This window comes from Corylus avellana, chromosome 9 (assembly GCF_965113065.1).
Source record: "Corylus avellana chromosome 9, dhCorAvel1.hap1.2, whole genome shotgun sequence".
NCBI lineage: Eukaryota > Viridiplantae > Streptophyta > Magnoliopsida > Fagales > Betulaceae > Corylus > Corylus avellana.
In genome coordinates, this window is record NC_142498.1 from 11,439,194 (window position 1) to 11,460,700 (window position 21,507).

Sequence of the window (21,507 nt, forward strand, 5' to 3'; positions counted from 1 at the left end):
ATTAAATTAATAAAAATAATATGCTGACATGAAAAAACGATGCGCTTAGTTGGGACTAATGGGCATTAAAAATTTGGGGAAAAATGTAACGGTATGAGTTAATTTGACTTTTCGATTAACCCAAAGAGTAAAAATTCAAAAATAAAAAAAAAAAAAAGTTCAGTGAGTTTTCTGTTTTGGGGCGTTAACTCAGGGATTTATAAAATATTTACCCTATTTAAATTACACTTTTTAAAATCACTAACCCAATAAGACTAAATAACATTTCTCATAGAAATATATAGACTCATTGGTATTTATTTATTTCTATAGTTTGAAAAGTAGTCCAACATCCTTGCTTGGGAAGCAAAATAGAATTCTATAATAAAGAAAAAGTTATGCTCAAGTAAGAATCTTTGCCCACTTATTTGATGTTATTAGGGTATAAATTTATAAACCTCAAAACAAAACAAAAAAAGGTATAAATTTATAAATTTACAATAATTAATTAAAATATTAAAAAAAATTAATGATTTTGATGGAAAAAGTTCTTTTTTAGATATGCTATTTAGATTTGGTATATAATCTCGGGTATACAATATATCATATAATTAAAATATGTAATAAAAATTATATATTACTCATAAATAATTAATTTAAAAGAGCAATCGAAATATAAAAGCTTATATAAATATTTTTATTATTTAATAATAAATTTAAAAATAAATCAGTGTAAAAATTTTATTACATACCTAAAACTTTTCAATAAAAAGAAATTATATTTAAGGGGAAGTCTACATACCTCAAACTACCATCTAATTGACAATGTCTCCCCAAACTTTCAATTGTAGCAATGTCTTCCTCCAACTACAAAAAATTGGCAATGTCCCTCACAACGACGAAAATACTATTAATAAAATTAATTTAAAAAAAAAAAAAAAAAAAACTAAAACTAAAAATGAAAAAGGAATGTAAATTTTTTATTTTTTATTTTTTTAAAAATCGTTTTTTTTTTGTAAGGGTATTTTTGTCTTATTGACAAATATTTATGATCATTTTTGTCTTTTTATTGGACTTAGGGGAAACATTGACAATTTTTGGTAGTTTACGGAGATATTGTCGCAATTAAAAAGTTTTCAGAATATTGTCAATTGTGTTGTAGTTTGAGAGGGGTGTATCCTATATTTAATTATGTGTAAACCAAAACAAACCACCTCACTTACAAAAGAAAAAAAAGAAAGCGAAACTCCCTCAGCCCACAACTCATGATGATATATTTAAGTAGACGTTAGTTTTAGTTGAGAAGAAACTAGAAAGTCAAGGTGGAGAAGAGGGTCGGGGCCAGTGGCATCAGTGAAACGTTTTTATGTGTAAAAAGCTTCGTTTGATTGATTTAAATTGTTTAAACGATACATTTTGGTAAAATAAAAATTAAAATAAAACGCTTGAACTCATTGTCTTCCTTATTCTTTTAACCTAAATTTGAAAACATAAAACATAGAAATCATAAGCAATAAAGCAAAATTTTGAGGCTCGTCGTTTTCCTTATTCTTTGCTGAATTGTTGGTAATGTCGATTGCCCCTGATGAGTGGCTGAAGATAGGCAACCAAGGCATACAAGGGAATTCTACCAAGAGTGGGAAAAAAAAAAAAAAAAATGGAGGTTGAGGGGGGCGTTTAATTCCTTTCGACACCCTTCCCTCTACCCTGTGCATTTTGTCAAACACTTGTTATACATAAAGTAAGGCAAGTGTATGAATGACCAAGGCGATAGGTAAATGAAGCCCAAGGAGTACTAAAATCTGACTTAAATGCCTACAACAGAGAGAGTTGCTAGTCCAAAAATCATGGAAGCATAAAAAGATGTAAATCTACTAAAGATTAACAACATACTTGATAGAAAAAGTCTTTGGGACATTTCGTCAAACATGATATGCAATGTCAAAAATTAAATTCCTTAAGGAACACACATATATATGCTCACTGATGAATGTACACATAAATACATAATGAATAAATCTCCATGCACAATCTCAAACCAAAATACAATAGTGATGCACAAGCCAAGAGGGTACACATTTGCGAACAAACTAAACACATATTCAGATCAAGGATTTGTTACTTATAAATCCTATGAGGAATGCGCGTAAATGAGATGGTCCATGAATGAGAACTCATGAAACATGTTTTAAACTTGAATGAATGCTGATAGAAGTTCAAACATAAACCACAATGAGACACACAAAGCCAACAAGCTAAGACAATGTCAATATGGAAACCTAATGCATCTAATATGTCCTAGAATGTAATGCCAATAAAACACAAACTCAAGGTGGAGAAAAACAAATATCCTAAAATCCCCAAGTTGAATTTGTTATTGGTGAAAATGCGGTTTGTAAAATCCACTAACCCCTTTTTTTTTAAAAAAAAAAATACGGTATTAACTGGCAGTTAGCTGTTATTAGGATATTAACTGCAAACCACTTTTAAAAATAAAAGATAAAAAAAATAAAATAAAAAAACGAAAATGATGTCGTTTCTATTATAATACGATAATACTCTACTACATACGACATTGTTTATATATATATATATATATAAACACAAAAACGATGTCATTTCATGTATATATATGTGTGTGTGCGCGCGCGTGCGCCTGGCGGTTAACGGTTTTTTCTAACCACCTTTAAAAGTGGTTAGCCGTTAGTGTGGTTAGCTGTTATTGGTTAGTTTACGGTTAATAACCACTAGCCTTTTCACCCCTAGAATTTGTAACCCTAACAATATGCAAAACATGATGAATGCAAACTTAGATTCTAAAAATCAAGAGATAAAGATGAGAAACAAGGTAAAGACCCTTAAAGCATGCAGGAATCAAACAAGCAAACAAAATGAATAAGTTTTGAGTTAATAACATATTCTTTTTTAGGAGGAGAGACCAAGATTGAGGAGTGAAAGAGTCAACTCAATTGCATTTTTCAAAATAAGTTTTCTCTTCTCTTTTCAAATACAAATACATGCCTATTTATAGACACTAACAAATACATGTTGTTGGTGCAATTTTCAGTTGTATGCAAAAAAATGTTCCGAAGCAGTCTCCGTATGGTGGGTCACTGCACGCTTTCTTACGGATTTTGGCTTTCGAGATGGGCCTGAATCGACCTTTAAGTTGATAAGGTTATGGAATGTAAATGATGATAAGAACACTGATCCAACACAATATAAGAATTAGAGTAGTTCAGCCCAAAATTAGCCTACTTCCACTAGATATCACATGTTATGATATTCTTCAAATATTGACAAGATTACAACAAAAATACCATTCCAACTCTTCCATTTTATTTCTTTTCTCTTTTTTTGGCTGCACCTTCTCCACTCTTCTTTGCCCTCTTTATAGCTTTCTTCATGTGCCCGGATGTAGCCTTTTTCAGCTCATTACCCTTTAACTTATTTATTTAATAGATAATACAACTAATACTAAGGTTAATAAAATAACTCAGGGGTTAAATGGAATAAAGGGGAAGAATCAGGGAGGGGGGGGAGGGAGGGCGGGACCCTCTATCACGCGTGTTACATAGGCCGATGCGATTTATGTTTTAATAAGTCCCTAATGATGACTTTTATTCCTTTGTCAGAATACCCACCCAACTGTCGGTTTTGTCCCGGGTATCCATAGTCTAGGTGAATGTTGTTCACAATTACCTACTTAAATTAATAGGCAAATAACTAGATGTTTTACCCGCAAATGCATGAGGTCAACATAGTAGTATAGTGTGAAAATACGAGGTCATTCCCACGAGGATTGCTGAACCTTGTCTAAAATCAATTCTCAAAGTAAAATAAAACAAAAGATTGAATTTAAGTTGATAATGATAAAAAGATAGGGCTTTGATATTCACCACTAATTATATTTAGCTAATATATCAATATGCCAATATTTTGATCATGATATAAATATTTAATGTTTGTCAACCTAAGGGCATTGGTGTCTACTCCTTAAGCTATTGATTTCCCTAAGTAATGAATTAGGCACGGCACGAGTGTCTACTCTAATTCTTTTCTTTCTTAAAGGATTTAGTATGGGTGTCTACTAAGTTGTTTTTTAAGAAAGCCTAAAACTGTGGAAATCGACAAACACATGAGACCTAGGGCATAGGTGTCTACTCCCGGTTCCCCATGTTGATTAATCCAAGAACCCGGTGTGGATTTCTTTTGTTACTTATGTTATACCCAAGACTTAGTCATCCAAATTGATTTAACTACATGCACATGTTGATCAGGCACACACATATGAGGAATTCATGAAACTAGGTATTAATCAAGTTAAACATCATAACAGGATCATTACAAATGCGCCAATATTGATTATTAACAAAACATAACTAGGGCTTCAATCTAGCCCTACTAATTAAATTAGTTACACATAAAGTTGATGTTAAACATCTTCATAAAATAAAAGAAAAGAAAAGAAAGGAAAAGAATAAACTCAAAACTTGAACTTGAAGAGCTCTAATTCTTCTCCTTCCCAAAGCATACCTATTCTAGAGGCTTAAGGGTCTATTTATAGGCTTTAGAAGTCCTTGACAAACTAGTAAACCTAGGAATTTCGTAGGGTTTCAAAACCTATTACAATTGGGAGTTGGAAAACCCTAATATGGAAATATTAGCATTCTGGCCGCCACTTGATATGTCCTCTGCGCACGGGTGCGATCGATCGCAACCCGTGTGCGCTCGATCGCACATGGCTGCTTCACACTTTGTCTTCTCTGGTACTGCGTTCGATCGTAGTTCGATCGTAGGGGACCTGCGATCGATCGCAGTGTCAGCACTGTCAGGGGCTCTAACTTTTCTCATTTTCTCTCTTTGAGCCCAAATCTTCCAATTTTACTTCAATTTCTTCCAAAAGCCTACAAAAGTATAGAAAACACAAAAATGAATTAAAATGGCCTAATTAATTAAAACCAAAGGATTAAATCATGTAAGTTAAGGGCTGAAAATATGAATATTTTAGCACTTAACAGTGAATATTCTCGAATGTAAATGGTCTCGATTTCCGGCCGGGTTGATTCCCGGGTCATTGTATACGCTTATCTATGTCCTAGGATGTAGTCTAATTTTTGGGTATTATTCTCCCGGATGAATTGATTCTTTGGGCATCCAATGCCCGAAACCATGACCAATTGTTTGGGCTGGTTTTTCGGCCCAAGTTCGTTCATTCCTCGTCTGGTCTAAGGACGGGAAACATCCCCAACTGTTGGTGCAATTTTCGATCGTATTCATAAAAGGTCCCGAAGCAATCTCCATATGGTGGGTCACTGCACGCTGTCTTGCGAATTTGAGCTTTCGTGATGGGCCTGAATTGACCTTTAAGTTGACAGTGTTATGGAATGTAAATGATGATAAGAACAGTGATCAAACACAACACAAGAATTAGAGTGGTTCAACCCAACATAAGCCTACTTCCACTAGATATCACGTGTTATGATATTCTTCAAATATTGACAAGATTACAATAAAAATACCATTCCAGCTCTTCCATGTTCTTTCTAGCTCTTTCTTTTCTCTTTTTTTGGTCGCCTCTTCTCCACTCTTATTTCCCCTCTTTATAGCCTTCTTCCTGTGCCCGGATGTAGCATTTTCCAGCTTATTACGTATTAACCTATAGATTTAATAGATAATACAACAAAGTTTAGGGTAAATAAAATAACCCTAGGGGTAAATGGAATAAAGGGGAAGAATTAGTGGGGAGGACCTCTATCACGCATGTTACATAGGCCAGTGTGATTTATGTTTTAATAATTCCCTAATGATGAATTTTATTCCTTTGTCAGAATACCCACTCAGCTGTTAGTTTTGTTCCGAGTATCCATAGCCTAGGTGAATATTCTCGAATGTAAATGGTCTCGCTTCCCAGGCAGGTTGTCTCCTAGGCCATTGTATATGCTTATCTCTACCCTAGGATGTAGTCTAATTTTCAGGTATTATTCTCCCATATGAATTGACCGTCCAAGCATCCAATACTCGGAACCATGACCAATTGTTTCGGCTAGTTTTTCGGCCTAAGTTCGTTCATTCCTTGTTTGGTCCAGGGATAAGAAATATCTCAAACTATTGATGCAATTTTTGGTCGTATGCAAAAAAAGGCCTCGAAGCAGTCTCTGTATGGTGGGTCACTGCATACTTTCTTGTGGATTTGGGCTTTCGAGATGGGCCTGAACCGACCTTTAAGTTGATAGGGTTATGGAATGTAAATGATGATAAGAACACTAATCAAACACAACACAAGAATTAGAGTGGTTCGGCCCAAAATAAGCCTACTTCCACTAGATATCACGTGTTATGATATTCTTCAAATATTCACAAGATTAAAACAAAAATACCATTCCAACTTTTCCATGTTCTTTCTATCTCTTTCTTTTCTCTCTTTTTTGCCGCACCTTCTCCACTCTTCTTTCCCCTCTTTATAGCCTTCTTTCTATGCCCAAATGTAGCATTTTCCCACTCATTACCCATTAACCTATTTATTTAATAGGGAAAAATTCACTTTACCCTATTGAAGTTTCAGGTGTTATTTAATTTGAACCCCAATATTTAAAAATTTACAATATACCCCCATAATGTTTCAAAAATTTGCAATTGAGACCATTCGTTACTAATTTCTGTCTAAGTGGATGAAAATCATCCCACGCGCGTTTCATGTGGGATTTTTATTCCTTCTGTTCCAATTTTGCTCTCAATAAAGATATCGAAATTACATGATTACCCTCCTTTAAACCCAAAGGCTTTTTTTTTTTTTTTTTTTTTTTTCACTCACGTACTGCTCCTCATTTTTCATTCCAACACCCACACACCACACACCTGAAGCACGACAACGAGAAGAAAGTTCAAGAACTCTCGTGCTCCCAGCCCAACGACAACGACGAACTCATGGAGATTTCTTCGACAGCATCATCTTCGACACACACACGACAACAGTTGAAGAGGATGCTATCGAAGAAATCTCCACGAGTTCGTCGCTATCGCTAGGCTGGGAGCACGAGAGTTCTGGAACTTTCTTCTTGTTGTTGTGCTTCAGGTGTGTGGTGTGTGGGTGTTGGAGTGAAAGGAGAAGGAGCAATACGTGAGTGAAAAAAAAAAAGCCTTTGGGTTTAAATGAGGGTAATCACGTAATTTTGATATCTTTAATCAGGATAAAATTGGAAGAAAAGGCATAAAAATCCCATATGAGACGCGCGTGGGATGATTTTCATCCACTTAGACGGAAATTAGTAATGAACGGTCTCAATTGCAAATTTTTGATACATTATGGGTGTACATTGCAAATTTTCAAACATTGAAATTCAAATTGAAAAACATATAAAACTTCATGGGGATAAAGTGATTTTTTCCCTATTTAATAGATAGTACAACTAAGTCTAGGGTTAATAAAATAACCATAAGGGGTAAATGGAATAAAGGGGAAGAATTAGTTTGGGGGGGGGACCACTATCACGCGTGTTACATAGGCCAGTGTGATTTATGTTTTAATAATTTCCTAAAGATGATTTTTATTCCTTTATCGAAATACCCACCCAACTGTCGGTTTTGTCTCGAGTATCCATAGCCTGGGTGAATATTCTCGAATGTAAATGGCCTCGCTTCCTGGGCGGGTTGACTTTTGGGCCATTGTATGCGCTTATCTCTGTCCTAGGATGTAGTCAAATTTTCAGGTATTATTCTCCCGGATGAATTGACCCTCCGAGCATCCAATGCCCAGAACCATGACCAATTGTTTGGGCTGGTTTTGTGGCCCAAGTTTGTTCATTTCTCGTATGGTCTAGGGGCGAGAATGCTTTCATCCTCATCCTCAGATGAATCAGAGTCTAAAGGAATTGGAGGCAAGTTTGGGATGACCAAGGAAGAACCATACGCGTTGAACTCGGGAATGTGAGGCATCTGATCAAGTACCATCTGGGCAAACTCATTGATGGCTTCACGAGGAATCGGAAAACTATCCTTGGTTACGGTCTCAACATTGAAGCAAAAATGTCCAAGGTTCAGTACCAGGGTTCTATAATTTTCGAAACGCCATTGGAATCCTCGGGTCCAAGCCGTCTCTCGGGGCCAAGGCACAAAGGAAAGCTGTGACAATCGGGACCAAGGCAGAAGTGCCTTAGCCTTCCAGCGCCGGTACTTCTTCATGAATCGACCACAATCCTTCCGAGAGTCCTTGAGCAGAAGGTTGACCACCACATTCTCTTTAGTCACCTATGACATCCGGGCCTCCAGGTCCTCCTCAACCTTCTAAGAAGTCTCCAAGGCCTCCTTCGCCTCCTGGAGTTCCTCAAAGGTTACCTCGTGTCCCAAAAGGTCATCCCCAAGAGACTTGATGGCAACCTTGCACCTATAAGTAGAAGTCGAGTAAGGAGATTGATGTGGACACCCGGAAGAAGGATGAGCCTTGGGTATTCGATCAACCTGTGCCTCGTCACTTGAAGAAGTAGCTCTCGGGACCTTAGTTCGGGAACCTGAAGTTGGACTAGCCTGTTTCTCGGCAGCAGAAGGAGTTAATCCCGGAGAATCTTCCCGGGAATCAGGGGCGGGAGTTTTTGGAGGATTACCTTCATCCTCGAAAAAATCAGAATCGACGCTATAAACTATCATCAGCAGAGTCACGTCCGGAATACTCTTAAACGGAAGGATATACGCAAGAGGCAGGTAAGATTTGGACATTCCCTTGATTGTGTTAGCAACTTTGTTAGCTGCATCATTTTCAGTTTTGTGCCTCTTTGAAGAAGCGGCCACCGGGGTCTGGGCCCTCTCTGCTTGCCTTTTTTTGGTTGGAAAATATCTAGTTTCTGTAGGATTCACTCCCGGATCTTCTCTAGCAGCTTGAACACTTGGTTGATGCATTGGTGGTGAAGATGGAGCGACCATTTTCTCTGACGGTGGAGGAAAGATAACTGGATTCTCCACAAGTGGAGAAAATGCACGAGGAGGTGATTCTGGAACTCTTAGAGGGGGAGATCGTGGTGAGGGAACCGGTGACACCAAGTCAAGAGGCGGAACTGGGATGGCCTCACTCGCTGGAGCCTTCTTCTTCTTCTTCTTCTTGGGCACAGAAGCTTCACCCGCCTCAGGCTCTGCGGGTACAACTGGGTCTGAGGAACCCGTGCTAGCCTTTGAACCCTTCTTTGGTTTGCCTCGCTTGTCCAAAATGATTTTATTCTCTGGGATTGTATATTCCAGTTGGTCTCGAAGGGCTTGATCAGTGACAATGACTTCGAAAAACATCTAGCAAGCGTTCTTGTGAAGGCAAGAATATGTGTGCATATTCGTCACACAGTTGTGTTGAAGCCTATTCAAAGATGGAGTTGCTTCCACCACGACAGGGAAAGGCAAAAATAAGCCAAGAAAGAAGAAGAAATATAAATAACCGGGAATGTGCAGCAACTTACCATCTTTGAGCAAAGGAAACCATGTCCTTGGAACCCTCAATTCTTGAGGTAGATCTTCAGATGGAAGGCATTCCCAATCCCTGGAGACAAAGAAGAACTCTTTGTGCCAGTCTTTGTTGTTGGAGAAGGCACCCCCAAAAGCTATGACCTGAAGCTTCTCCTGGGCAGTGAATGACCAAACCCCGGGCACCTCCTTGCAAGGCCGTGGCCGGTAGACATTCAAAAATTCCGCCACTGACATTTCAAGACTGAGGTTGATCTTGGGCCATAGAAGGTAGCAAGCCAAGAGAAAGTGTCATCCGTTGGGCACGATCTGAAAAGGGGCTAACCTAATGTAGCAAAGTAATTTCCGAGCAATCCTCGGGAGGGGGAAGCGTAGCCCGATCTTGAGCATATGCTCGTAGACGCAAACATCCTCAGGACCTTCCAGCAGTCCTGTTGTCGATGTGGGAAAGTGGAGCACCATCGAAGAAGGGATACCGTAGTTGTTTATGAAAACTCCCTCAATGGCCGGGGTAAGGACAGATCTATATTTGCCAATGGCTTCCAAGTTGACCAGGACCTCTTCGACAGCGGGGACATCACCGACAAAAGCAACCCCTACATCAGTTAGTCGGATTTCCTCAGCAGATGGGTTGGTGTTGCTGAAAATTTCGCCGAAAGGTAACAACTAGTTAGAAAGAGACAAATTTTAGAAGGGACGGAGGATTCTGATAGAAAAAAAAGGGGGAAGTTGAGAGAAAGCTAAGGCAAAAGTCGAAAATGAATGGATTGAAGAAGAAAATAAGAGGGTATTTATAGAAAAGGCTCTCGGGAAGGGGAACTGTCGCGTTTAAAGAACAAAATGATGAAGAACGGTGGACGAGACAACTAGTATGATGTTTGGGCTATTTCTTGGAAACCTAAATCCGATATCCACTAGAAAACTGACATGTCGCAAAAGTGAAAGCACGAGCCTATGTAACTGGGAAGCATGAATAGATAGACCACCGGAAAGATGACACATGGAGGTAATCATGAACAACATATAAGATTTTTAATAAATCCTCGAAAGATGAGCCTGGGCAGAAAAAAAAGAAGGAAGGATGGCACGTGTCCTGAAAGTTCGGATGGCAACACGGAAACCCGAGGACCGCCTTAAAAAGGTCAACCAATATCTAACATGTGACAAGAGTCGGGTGCATTTCTCAAGCAACACTAATTACCACCAGTCATTCCTCAAGCGTCTTTTAGAACTGTAATCATCACTTCGGCAGCTTGACTCAACAACCAAAGCACTATAATGTTATCTTCGGGAAATGTATAAAATTCCCATTACCCGAGTACCTCGGATAAAGGGTATTGGGGGGTAACTAGTAGGGATAGTTCCTGTCCCTGGACCAGAAGAGGAATGAATGAACTTGGGCTGAAAAACCAACCTAAAAAATTGCTTATGGTTCTGGGCATTGGATGCTCGGAGGGTCAATTCATTCGAAAGAATAATACCCGGAAATTAGACTAATTGTTTGGGTTGGTTTTTCGGCCCAAGTTTGTTCATTCCTCATCTGGTCTAGGGACGGGAAATATCCCTAACACATGTGACAAATTTGATCACAAACAATGTGTACAAAAATACATAAGGTTTTCACAAACATGATGGATTTTCACATACAAAGCACTTAGAAAATTGTGTTCCACAAAAGATGTTAAAATGATTTAATAATTTTAGGGTCGTTTGAGTACCAAACATTCATGCTACCATCGATGATTCAATTAAAACCCTAAGGCAATGGACGTTCGACTCAAAGAACGAACATTCGATAGGCAGTTACATGCAAATAAAATTAGACATCTTTGCGCTGTTGTTCGTTCACGTGATGATTATATATTTACTCTTTGGTCCAAAACCTTTTGGTCGTCTCTAACCTCTGAAAATCCTAGAGTGAGAGAGAGAGAAATTAAGAGAGAGATATTGTAGGATTTCATTTCTTACGCTTGAAGAGCTCTACTATTTAGGAAATAATCTTAAACTTCATCTTCAATCCTTCAATTTCAAGCATGCATTCACGTTTTAATCGCGTATTTCGTTATTCTTAACTATTTTGTTCAAACAAGGTTTGAGTATGTTCAAACGTGACACTTGATTTGAATTTTTTTGTAGTCTTTTAACCTCCGTTTTCTTACATTCCAATCACATCTCGTCCAATCTCTCTTTAATCTTGTTCTTCAAAACTTAAAACAACTCTCAAACTTTACCAAACTTTGTATGTGTATAGATATAAAAGATTAGGTACGTTAGATTTAATAAATTAGAAAATATAAGAAAATTGAAAAGTGGTATTTGTAAAGAAGGAAGGAGTGAAAAGTAGCATAGCCGAGTGGAGAGAGGTCTGGTGGGTCATAGCCGTCCAACACGCTCACATAACCCACGCGCTTGGAACCGGGGGAGTCTGGATCGCATTTTGTGTCCGTTCCATCACATTCACGAGAGAAAGAGAGAGAGAGAGTGAGTTTCATCAAGTGTTGGAAAGTGCGAAAACAAACAAAGCAGTTGAAAATAAAAAAGCAAAGGAGGCAGCCAACAGCAGCAGCAGCAAAAGGTACAGCAGCATACGCTAAGAAAACAATGATGTGAAAACAAAAATGCAGCTCTCTGCTTATTCTCATTCTGTCTGGTATTTGGGGTTTCTCTTTTAACCTTCCCGATCCATCCCAAGATATTCCCCACTCAAATCTCTATCTCCTTTTTTCTCCAAATACAAACAAACTACTAACAAAAAGCGCCAGTGAAAACTCTGTAGCAAGCTTCTGTGCGCACTATAACCTCCAATGGCTCCCCAAACCTCCTCTTGATTTCTCCTAGCCGAAGCCACACACGGTAAGCCTGTTCTTTGTGAAGTGGGTTTTCTTTTTCTTCTTCTTTTGATTAATGGGTTTTGATTTTTCTCTAATTTTGTGGTGGTTAATATATATATATATGAAGAGTGGGCGGGATGATGGCGGTGAGCTCAGGGTGCAAGGATAGCAGTAAGGATGCAATGGATAACGGTAAATACGTGCGGTACACGCCAGAGCAAGTTGAGGCGCTCGAAAGGCTCTACCATGATTGCCCCAAACCCAGCTCCATGCGCCGGCAACAGCTTATAAGGGAGTGCCCCATTCTCTCCAACATCGAGCCTAAACAGATCAAAGTTTGGTTCCAGAACCGAAGGTTCTGATTTTTTGTTTCTTTTTCCTGCATTTTCTCTGCAGGTAATCGAGTTTTTCTTACCTTTTTTTTATACACATGTTTCTGTGTTTGTACAGATGTAGGGAGAAGCAGCGAAAAGAGGCGTCACGCCTACAAGCCGTGAACAGAAAGCTGACGGCGATGAATAAACTTTTAATGGAGGAAAATGATCGCCTGCAGAAGCAGGTGTCACAGCTGGTGTATGAGAACAGTTTTTTCCGCCAACACTCACAAAATGTAGGGACTTGTATAATCGGATTTAATTTCACTTCCTCTCATTTAAATTTAGACGGTTTAAAAAACTACAAGAGATGTGCTCAGAAAATGAGATTCATCACTTAAATTTTGTTTTGTTTTGTTTTGTTTTTGTTTTTGTTTTTTTTGTTTTTTTGTTTTGTTTTTGTTTTTTGTTTTTTGTTTTTTTGTTTTTTGTTTTTTTTGTTTTGAAAAAGTGTTGTTAATGTTTCTTGTTTATAAGAAGTGAAAATAAAAGACAAAAACAATAATTTTAAGAAACAGAAGCAGCCAAAGAAAGTGTAAAGTTTCATGTAGAACTTCCAACATAACTTTGTATTATCGTGTTTCCGTGTCTTGCAGGCGACCCTTGCCACCACAGACACAAGTTGTGAGTCGGTGGTGACGAGTGGTCAACACCATTTGACTCCTCAGCATCCGCCAAGGGATGCTAGCCCTGCAGGGTTAGTGTTTCAAGTTTTTTCATTTTCCCTTCTAGTGCTTTGCAATTGCCTTGTGGGTTTTATGGCTTATTATGCGATTGTGTTGCATGTTTTGTAGACTTATGTCCATTGCAGAGGAAACTTTAGCAGAGTTTCTTTCGAAGGCCACTGGAACTGCTGTGGAGTGGGTCCAAATGCCTGGGATGAAGGTTACTACTGCTCACTTTGCTATCATTGTTCCAATTATTCTTTTTCACTGTGAAGAAAAATGAACAGAAACAGTTTAAATACCTTTTCTGATCTTCTAAGCAAAGTCTTGCATATCCAAATCTTTTATTCATTAAAATTCCCCTTTGTAACCCATCTAGTTTATTCTACAAAATCTTTCTTTGTCTTGCATTTTTATAATTATGATCAAGTAGAAAAAGAAAGGAAGTATTCATCCTAGCTTTCTTTTGAATCAGGATCCAAACAGGATAATTTGTTCCCTGGCGGGCTAGAGAGTCCATATTAGATATCCCTCATCTTCTATGATTTCTGTTTGTCCTTCCTCCAATGTAGGCTAGGCTAACTTTGACCATTGCTGAAAACTCTTCCAATTAACAAGTAGTCTCAAATTCCTGCTCCTTATTTAATCTCTTTAATCTGGCAGCCTGGTCCGGATTCCATTGGAATCGTTGCTATTTCTCATGGTTGCGCTGGAGTGGCAGCACGAGCATGCGGCCTTGTTGGTCTTGAACCTACAAGAGTAAGTTTTCTTGGTTTTAGAAATACTATTCCAGTTGGAGATTCTGGGAAAGATTAACTGACTACATTTTATACAGGTAGCCGAAATTCTCAAAGATCGGCGTTCATGGTTCCGTGGTTGCCGAGCTGTGGATGTTCTAAATGCATTGTCCACTGGAAATGGTGGAACCATTGAACTGCTTTACATGCAGGTAGGTGCTAGTATGTTTTTCGCTATTGTTTCTGATTTAGTAGATTTTATGGATTTGCTTTACAGACTTTTGGATTTCATTTTCTTCATTTAGCTGTATGCACCTACAACTTTGGCACCAGCTCGTGACTTCTGGTTGCTGCGCTACACATCTGTTTTGGAGGATGGTAGTCTTGTGGTATGTGACTTCTACTTCTTCTGTACAAGTACCATTAATCATGGTGTTTTCTTATTTTTCCCATGACTTACCCTTGTAACTTGCTAAGGTACTATTATGATTGTGTGGTGCATATTAGGTCTGTGAAAGATCACTTAACAACACTCAGAATGGTCCGAGCATGCCTTCGGTGCAACAATTCGTGAGAGCAGAAATGCTACCAAGTGGGTATCTGATTAGACCTTGTGAAGGGGGTGGATCAATTATTCATATTGTTGATCATATGGATTTAGAGGTGTGTAAATTTCTTGCTTTATATGCTGAATAAAACTCGTTTCTTTGCATGACTTACTTAATAGTTTGGCTTGCTGTTTGCTTAAACTAGCCTTGGAGTGTACCTGAGGTGTTGCGCCCGCTGTACGAGTCATCAACACTACTTGCTCAGAAGACAACGATGGCGGTAATACTTTTTCTTCCATCTCATGAATAGGAGGGGTAGGGGGGAGGGGGGAGGGGGTGTTGGAACTGTGACTTCAAAGATCTTGTCCTCTGATACAATCTTGTCATTTTTTTCAGGCATTACGCCATTTGAGGCATATCTCTCAAGAAGTTTCTCAGCCAAATGTCACTGGTTGGGGGAGGAGACCTGCAGCTCTACGTGCACTTAGCCAGAGATTGAGCAAGTAAGTTAATTTTTTTATTCAAATTGTTCCTTGGAATAATGAATTGACTTTGATCTTTGGTAATCTAACAAACTCTAATTTGCAGGGGGTTTAATGAAGCAGTTAATGGGCTTACAGATGAGGGCTGGTCTGTGTTAGAAAGTGATGGCATTGATGATGTTACCATTCTTGTGAACTCATCTCCAGCCAAGATGATGGGTGGAAATCTTTCCTATTCCAATGGATTTCCATCTATGAGCAATGCAGTTCTATGTGCCAAAGCATCCATGTTATTACAAGTAAGGATTTCATATGGATATTGAAACAGCGAGCAATTTGCTGAAACTTAAACTAAAAAACAACTTTTTCTTATTTAATGTCATGAGCTTAAACCAAAGACACCTTAGGGTAAGAAATATAGTATTATCTAAAAATATCTATATTGCTTAGTGGATAAGGTTTTTTGAATGTAGAAGTCCAACTAAAGTTGCTCAAGCAAAATTTCTTTCCGGTGAGAAGTTTTTTATTTCTTAGCATCCCATTGAATTAAGTATGATTGGCATATGAGGGAAATCATGAAGAATGGCCATTTGAATCTCAATTCTTTTTTTGAACTATGTGTTTCTGGGGATGGAGTGTGAGGTGCAAGTGAGAGTGGATTTAAGCTCTAAGAAAGGACTTCATGGCCCTGGTTAAACACTTTAGACATTCTTAAGACACTGCCATAGGTATAGGAGTTTGGTAAACAATGGTTTAGGCAGCCAATTAGTAACCTAAGTTGCAAATGTAGTTGTTAAAACCTCAAAAATCAATGGCTTTAATAATCGAGTATCTGGTCTGCATTATGTTGACTAATATAGGGGAATTTCAATGTCAATCTTAAGGACATGCCTCAGAGGCAACACACAGTTCATCACCTTCCGTTTATTAGTTCTGACTCTTACTTTCTTTCTATTCTTGTAGAATGTGCCTCCTGCAATACTTATTAGATTTCTCCGAGAACACCGATCGGAGTGGGCAGACAGCAGTATTGATGCTTACTCAGCTGCTGCTATTAAAGCTGGTCCTAGTAACTTACCAGGAATTCGAGCTGGAAGTTTTGGGGGTCAAGTTATTCTTCCGTTGGCTCACACAATTGAACATGAAGAGGCAAGTGAATCAGTATTAAATTACAGTCACTAATATTATCACCCTTCATCTCTGAAAAAAGAAAAAAAGAGAAGTAAAAACTGTTTTTTTTTTTTTTTTTTTTTGGAGTTGTTAATGTGGATTATAATGATTTGCTATTATCCTAATTCCTTTCCGATTGATGATCTTTGGTTTTTTAAAAACAGTTTATGGAGGTCATTAAGCTTGAAAGCATGGGCCACTATCGGGATGACATGATTATGGCTGGTGACATCTTCCTCTTGCAAGTGAGTACTATGTTTCTTTGATTTATCAATTTTCTCTATATTATTATCATTTAGCAGATTGCTTCCAACTCACAATAGTTCAATTTCATTGTCCTTGTTAAAGTTTGCCTTTTTTTTTTTAATTGATTAGAAGAGTAGTATTGTTAGAATATTATCAATGTGGAAGCTGTTCACCATCCATGTAATAGCTCTAGAATAAGTCTCTGTGTCAAAGGTTTCTGCTTTGCCTTTTACTTCCTAAAACAAGGAAGGGTTTAGAATTGAATATTAGGTTTTGGCCTTGATTTGCTGATGAAATTCCAGACTCGAGTCTCGAACATCTTGCTGATGGTAACATCTATAACCCACTTGGACTAGGAAGTTAGATCTCATTCTCTTTTGAAAAATGTATGGCTACACAGTTAGGCTTAATTCTTTTGTTTTTAAATATTTTGAACTCATAGTTATGTTATTGAATGCTTCTGGACTATAATAAATGCTGATTAAATTCTTTGTGGTTGCATTTATCCTCAGCTTTGTAGTGGAGTGGATGAGAATGCTGTTGGCACCTCTGCTGAACTCATCTTTGCTCCCATTGATGCCTCTTTTTCTGATGATGCACCTATTATACCTTCTGGTTTCCGCATTATTCCCCTTGATTCTGGAATTGTAAGCATTTATCTCATACGATATAATCTGTTGTCTTTTATTTTATGACTTTCCTTTTTCCATTTTGTTTGAGTTTGTATATTCATTTAAAAATAATGCAGGACTCCTCAAGTCCAAACCGTACACTTGACCTTGCCTCTGCTCTTGAAGTTGGACCTGCTGGAAACAGAGCATCAGGTGAAAATTCTGGTCACTCTGGTAGCACCAAATCTGTAATGACAATAGCATTCCAGTTCCCATTTGAAATCCACCTTCAAGACAATGTAGCAGCCATGGCTAGACAGTATGTGCGGAGTATTATAGCATCTGTGCAGAGGGTGGCATTGGCGCTCTCTCCTTCTTGTTTTGGTCCTCATACTGGTTTTCGGTCACCACCTGGCACTCCTGAGGCTCACACACTTGCCCGTTGGATCTGTCACAGCTATAGGTGTGTCAATTAACTTTTATTATGCATTCAAATACCTCATTCTCTGAAGTTCTGGACCAAGACTAATTGCTAGTTTTCTATGGAGTTTTGGACTGATGTTATACCATATCATTCATGAACAGGTAGTTTAGCTGTAATAACAATAATTAGCATATACTAATAACTGGACATACATTCTGGTTACATTTCTTGGAAAGAAACTGATTTTAGTTATATGAAATCAAGAACTTAAAATCTTTTATTTCTCAAAGAACTTCAACTTTTGATCCTTGCTTTAAAAGCTGAAGACTTGCTGTTTATTTAAAAATACTAGATAGACAAAATTTGCAATATTTTTCTCAGACTTTTTCTTGAAAACAAAAGGTTAGCTTTTAATATATAGTCCATTTTTTCATCTTTTATTGGTTCGGATAATTATGTATTACATACAAATTATGCTGTTCTGTATATTCAGTTTGGCCGTGACTCGTCAGAGTGCTTGGCTTTGTTTATCAGTTTATGATAATTCTGATATGAATATTTTTCTTTATCTTACTTTAAATTTTAACATGTTTAGTAGTGAGGCTGAAGGTCGCCTTAAGTGGGTCTTTTCCCAGATCCCTTTGCCAATTTTTTCTAATTCTGAAAATGGGAAACAAGGCCAGTGTATATTAAGTGTTATCTTATTTACAGGTGCTATCTAGGGGCTGAACTACTTAAAAGTGAAGGAAGTGAATCCATTCTCAAAACTCTTTGGCATCATTCGGATGCAATCATGTGCTGCTCTTTAAAGGTTTTTTTTTTTTTTTTCTTAATTTTTATTTTCTTATGAATCTGAAAAGTTTCCCTTTCTTTGTCTATACTCAAATTTTGCATTCGCTCTTTAGTACAATTTCTGTGCTTTTTCTTTCACAAAAGATCATTAACTCTTCAATAATTCTTTTTGATTGTTAAGTTGTTAATTAAATGACTAAACTCTTTCCTCTTAGCTTAAAATCTTAGGATCTGTGATTTATCATGGTATTAGAACAATGTTCCCAAGTTTGAACCTTAACTCTACACTATACCTATTTAAATATTTCACATGTTGGACCAGGGGTGGAACCACCCCTTTGCCCATAGGGTGGTCCCCAAAAAATTATTATTATTTTTTTAAAATATACCTTTAAAAATTAACTTTTGCCCCCCTTAAGATTTTTTTTTTATAAATTTTGCCCCCCCCCCCAAACTAAACATTCTAGTTCCGCCCTTGTGCTGGACCAACTTATTGAAAGGGAATATGAACTCACATGTGACGAAGAGTGTTACGAATATTAATCAAATGATTAGCTTCACTTTTTCTTATCAGTTTAAGCATTGAGACATTGGTGATTTAATGTGCAAGAATAATATATTAAATGATTAGACTCACCTTTAATATTTTTGGAATAATTAATGATTTATTATTGATGGATTACCTGGACGTTAAATTAAAGAGTCTGTTGTTGGTACACTCTGCCTGCCAGAATGTGTAGCAAACCTTGAAGGAACTTATGGTGTGAACTTCCACTAGAATTTGATCTCAAGTGTTAAGAACATAAGCTATGAGGAAATACATAATTGAAACTGTAGTGCCTTTCTGAGCTAATTCTTTGGAATTTAGCATCAAAATCTTGGAGAAGTGGTCCAATGCAAGTTTTTCTAGTACATAGATAGAAAGTGGTGCTAGATGTATTTATTGAAGGCTAGCTCCTACAAGAGCATATGAAGTTGCCCTCTTGACACTTTATAAATGGTAGCCCCATTAATTTTTCAAAATATTGAAATTTTGAGTTGGCGTTAGAATTTCTCTATCCCCTTTTAGGCTTAGGAGCTAAATTGAATTATTTTGTGCCTGGTGGTTTATTTAAGTACTTTAAAATTTCCGTTAAATAGCTGCTTCTATAACTACTGATATATCTTATATTAATTCTCTTTGGGCCAAAGCAGCATATAATCTTTGAGAGATGGATACCATATGAAGATGAACCAAATTATCTCTTGAGTAATTGATGTTGACAACATTTTGGATAATGATTATGTTTTTGCTGATTATTGATTTTGTACTTTTGTATTATTTGTTATTTAAGTTGGGAATGTCATGAATGGTAGATTTATGATTTGAAACTTTAGTCTTCTTTTATGATTCATAAATGCCTTACGCACTATAGTCTAAATGAAACTTGCACAAAAGAATAATATGAAATTTATGTGTTTTCACATTCAAGTTTAAGTGTAATCTTGCAAAATTCATGGTCTTGGAATCATGAGGATATCTTAGACTGTTCTTTGCTTTATGAAATTGCTGCTTTTCTTTGCCTCTCTAGCAGTTTGTTTCTAAAATCTAATAATAATAATAATCTCTTCCCACCAGCTCATATTCTTATTCAGTCACAAAGTTTAGTCTCAACCACCTAATAAACCATTTATGTTATGCGGATCGTCAATCTTTATGTCTTTTAGAATTATTTCTCTTCTTCCTTTATGTAATTGTGTTATACTTTGTTACAAATAAAAAAAGAAATTGTGTTGATGTTTAATCTAATTCTTATTCTTCTTCTTTCTCTTTGTTGATACACAAGAATTGTAATTAATTTTGTAAATTTTTGCAGGCACTGCCAGTTTTTACATTTGCCAATCAGGCAGGTCTTGACATGCTTGAGACAACCTTGGTTGCACTTCAAGACATCGCTTTGGAAAAGATTTTTGATGACAATGGAAGGAAAACCCTTTGCTCAGAGTTCCCACAGATAATGCAGCAGGTAGAGTGCTTTGAAATCCGCTGAGAAAATATGGAAAAGAGGTTCTTCTCTAATTACTAAATAAATCACCAAAAGCCAGAATTATTTCAACAAAAATTCAAAATAAATGATAATGTATGAAAAAATAAAGCTTCAAACTGTAGGGGAGATAGAAAGCAGAAAACATAGAGAAGAATTTCCTGAAAAATGAAATTGGAGGCTTTAATGTTTTTCTGTGTCTTGTTAAGCAAACCGGCACGATCTTATAGGAACCACCTTGAGAAACAAATGAGTAAACCGACACGATCTTAGGGAATAGGACAATATGTGGACAATAGAAGAAGAGGGATGTAAGTAAATCGTTTTAGCTGTGGATTAAAAATCCTGAAGAAAACCATTGATATATATACCAAACTGGCATCATTGGGAAACATATGATGGACCTAAAGAAAAAGTAAACAGCTAGATGTTTAAGAAAATGCATTCTGCATAGATTATATTTACTCTTGGTAAACCAGTTGAAGTGTTGTTACTAAAATTGGAGATGTTCTTTTTTGTTTGGCCTTGGGAGCAGGGTTTTATGTGTCTTCAAGGTGGTATTTGCTTGTCTAGCATGGGGAGGCCAGTCTCGTTTGAGAGAGCAGTGGCGTGGAAGGTGTTGAATGAAGAGGAGAATGCTCACTGTATCTGCTTCATGTTCATCAACTGGTCTTTTGTCTGAAACAACCTTGGCAACAACATAGGATGTAGAGAAAGTATAGATTAAAACAAACACATTCTCTTCTTTTTGTCCTTTTGGTTTGGAGAACCCAAAAATGCCTTTTATGCTGTTATGAGCATGCTGCACCGAAAGGCATCCGGGGTCCCATTTTTGGTTATCCTAGATTTTTCTTCATGCTATATATATATATATATCTTGATGTTCAGTGGCTGAGCTAAATCTTGGATGCGACATCACTGCTTGTAATGATCTTTATTTAATTACCTTTGGCACCTCACCCGAGAGAAGCAGGACATGCTTTGAAATGTGGGTTAGTCCTTGTATAATTTCGTAATTTTCTTTTGCCTATGCTGTTGTGATTGAGAAATTGAGCTTTTAAGTTAAAAAATGTATTTTGATAAAAGCTTTTTTATTAAGTTTTTGTTAAAAGTACGTTTTAGCTAATTTTTGGTTTTTTGGACCCTTAAAAATGCTTTCAATTTTTTTTACCAAAATTTTTTT

At 37.1% G+C, this 21,507-nt stretch overlaps 1 protein-coding gene across 1 annotated transcript; it reads left to right on the forward strand.

The window, feature by feature from the left end:
* The first annotated feature begins 11,914 nt into the window (after positions 1-11,914).
* HB-8 (homeobox-leucine zipper protein ATHB-8) lies at positions 11,915-21,216 on the forward strand. Its single transcript, XM_059604052.2, has 19 exons — positions 11,915-12,273; positions 12,379-12,606; positions 12,702-12,861; positions 13,222-13,322; positions 13,420-13,510; positions 13,954-14,049; positions 14,126-14,239; positions 14,333-14,416; positions 14,535-14,690; positions 14,781-14,855; positions 14,972-15,078; positions 15,164-15,356; positions 16,021-16,206; positions 16,392-16,472; positions 16,986-17,120; positions 17,222-17,547; positions 18,220-18,319; positions 20,157-20,306; positions 20,860-21,216. Exons 2-19 carry the CDS (start codon positions 12,389-12,391, stop codon positions 21,004-21,006), a joined length of 2,520 nt encoding a protein of 839 aa, XP_059460035.2. The 5' UTR covers positions 11,915-12,273; positions 12,379-12,388; the 3' UTR covers positions 21,007-21,216.
* The last annotated feature ends 291 nt before the right edge of the window (positions 21,217-21,507 follow it).

Coding starts and splice junctions, on each gene's coding strand:
- HB-8 (XM_059604052.2), top strand. CDS start 12,389: ATGATGGCGGTGAGCTCAGGGTGCAAGGATAGCAGTAAGGATGCAATG. Junction 14,856..14,971: donor CTCAGAAGACAACGATGGCG/GTAATACTTTTT, acceptor CATTTTTTTCAG/GCATTACGCCATTTGAGGCA. Junction 20,307..20,859: donor TCCCACAGATAATGCAGCAG/GTAGAGTGCTTT, acceptor CCTTGGGAGCAG/GGTTTTATGTGTCTTCAAGG.